The 1,334-nt window shown below is 43.1% G+C and overlaps 1 protein-coding gene across 4 annotated transcripts in view; it reads left to right on the top strand.

The window, feature by feature from the left end:
* The window catches only part of LOC111151256 (keratin 10), a 4,988-nt gene extending 4,073 nt beyond the window's left edge, over positions 1–915 (top strand). For 2 of the 4 annotated variants that reach the window (XM_022509129.1, XM_022509128.1), the window contains exons 8-9: positions 1–242; positions 548–915. The exon at positions 1–242 is cut by the window's left edge. In XM_022509129.1, the coding sequence (XP_022364837.1) occupies positions 1–242; positions 548–654 (349 nt within the window). In that variant the 3' untranslated portion in view covers positions 655–915. Of the gene's footprint in view, positions 243–532 lie in introns of all 4 variants that reach the window. The other 2 variants (XM_022509131.1, XM_022509130.1) reach the window with 2 other exon arrangements.
* The last annotated feature ends 419 nt before the right edge of the window (positions 916–1,334 follow it).

Below are 1,334 nucleotides of genomic sequence, written 5' to 3'. Positions count from 1 at the left end.
CGGCGGCAGCTCCGGCGGCGGCGGCCACGGCGGCGGCTACGGCGGCGGCAGCTCCGGCGGCGGCGGCCACGGCGGCGGCTACGGCGGCGGCAGCTCCGGCGGCCACGGCGGCGGCTACGGCGGCGGCAGTTCCGGCGGCGGCTACGGTGGCGGCAGCTCCAGCGGAGGTCACAAGTCCTCGTCTTCTGGGTCGGTTGGAGAGTCCTCTTCCAAGGGACCAAGGTCAGCAGAAACTAGCTGGGGTAATCAGAATTAGTTTTAACTTTCTGTGATGGTTTTGTTGCTTTTCTACGCTCTAGAGCTGTTTTAAAAGGTTAAAATCTCAGAGAAGACTTGCATTTTTTAGCAAACTCTACACTTGACATCCATCTTGAAGGAATAATGTAGTGGTCCAAGATGCTCTTGCTTAAACATTGTTCGGTTTGTTTTTTTTTTTAAACAACGTAAAAAGTGAATTTTTTTATTTTTTAGAAATTTTGATTAGTAAGGACCCCATAAATAGCTTAGTCTAAATTCTCTTTTTTTTTTTTTCGTAATTCACCTACAGATACTAGCAAACCCAGAGTAATCAAGACAATTATTGAAGAGGTGGCACCTGACGGTAGAGTCCTTTCATCAATTATTGAATCGGAAACCAGGAAACACTACTATTAAGCCGCATCAAGAGGGAAGAGTCACCCTTCACGCAGACCATTATGCACAGATGTATGAAAAACAAAATCACCAAAACACTTCAGTCTTAATGGTCTATGGAAATAGGTTTATTCCTTGAAAATAAGGTGTTTAAAAGGTGTTTTGTGGTTTCTGTATTTCTTTTTTTCACTTTACCAGAAAGTGTTCTTTAATGAAAAAAAAAAAAAAAACTTTTCTCATTCACTAATGAATTTCAATAAACTTTCTTACTGATGCAAGCTATCCAATTTGGTCAGAATTGTCTTTATTTAAATTAATAGTTTTCACTTTAAAGATTGATGAACTATAGCATTTGAAGGTTGATTTATCCAGAAATTCTGAAGACAGAATTATTATTATGATTTCTTTTGCATAAATGTTTTAATCTTATGGGTATGTTGGATCCATGTCCGTAATCTCACAGAGTGAAAGTCTCTGAGACCCCAGTCTTACTGTTTCTTAAAGATACACAGTATAGGGGCACCTGGGCGGCTCAGCGGGTTAAAGCCTCTGCCTTCGGCTCAGGTCACGATCCCGGGCTCCTGGGATCGAGCCCCACATTGGGCTCTCTGCTCAGCAGGGAGCCTGCTTCCTCCTCTCTCTCTGCCTGCTTCTCTGCCTACTTGTGATCTCTGTCTGTCAAATAAATAAATAAAATCTTT

The sequence above is a fragment of the Enhydra lutris genome, unplaced genomic scaffold, assembly GCF_002288905.1.
Source record: "Enhydra lutris kenyoni isolate GAN:26980312 unplaced genomic scaffold, ASM228890v2 scaffoldscaffold26, whole genome shotgun sequence".
NCBI classification, from domain to species: Eukaryota; Metazoa; Chordata; class Mammalia; order Carnivora; family Mustelidae; genus Enhydra; species Enhydra lutris.
The sequence above is the reverse complement of the archived record's forward strand: the minus strand, read 5'-3'. Positions and strand labels throughout refer to the sequence as shown.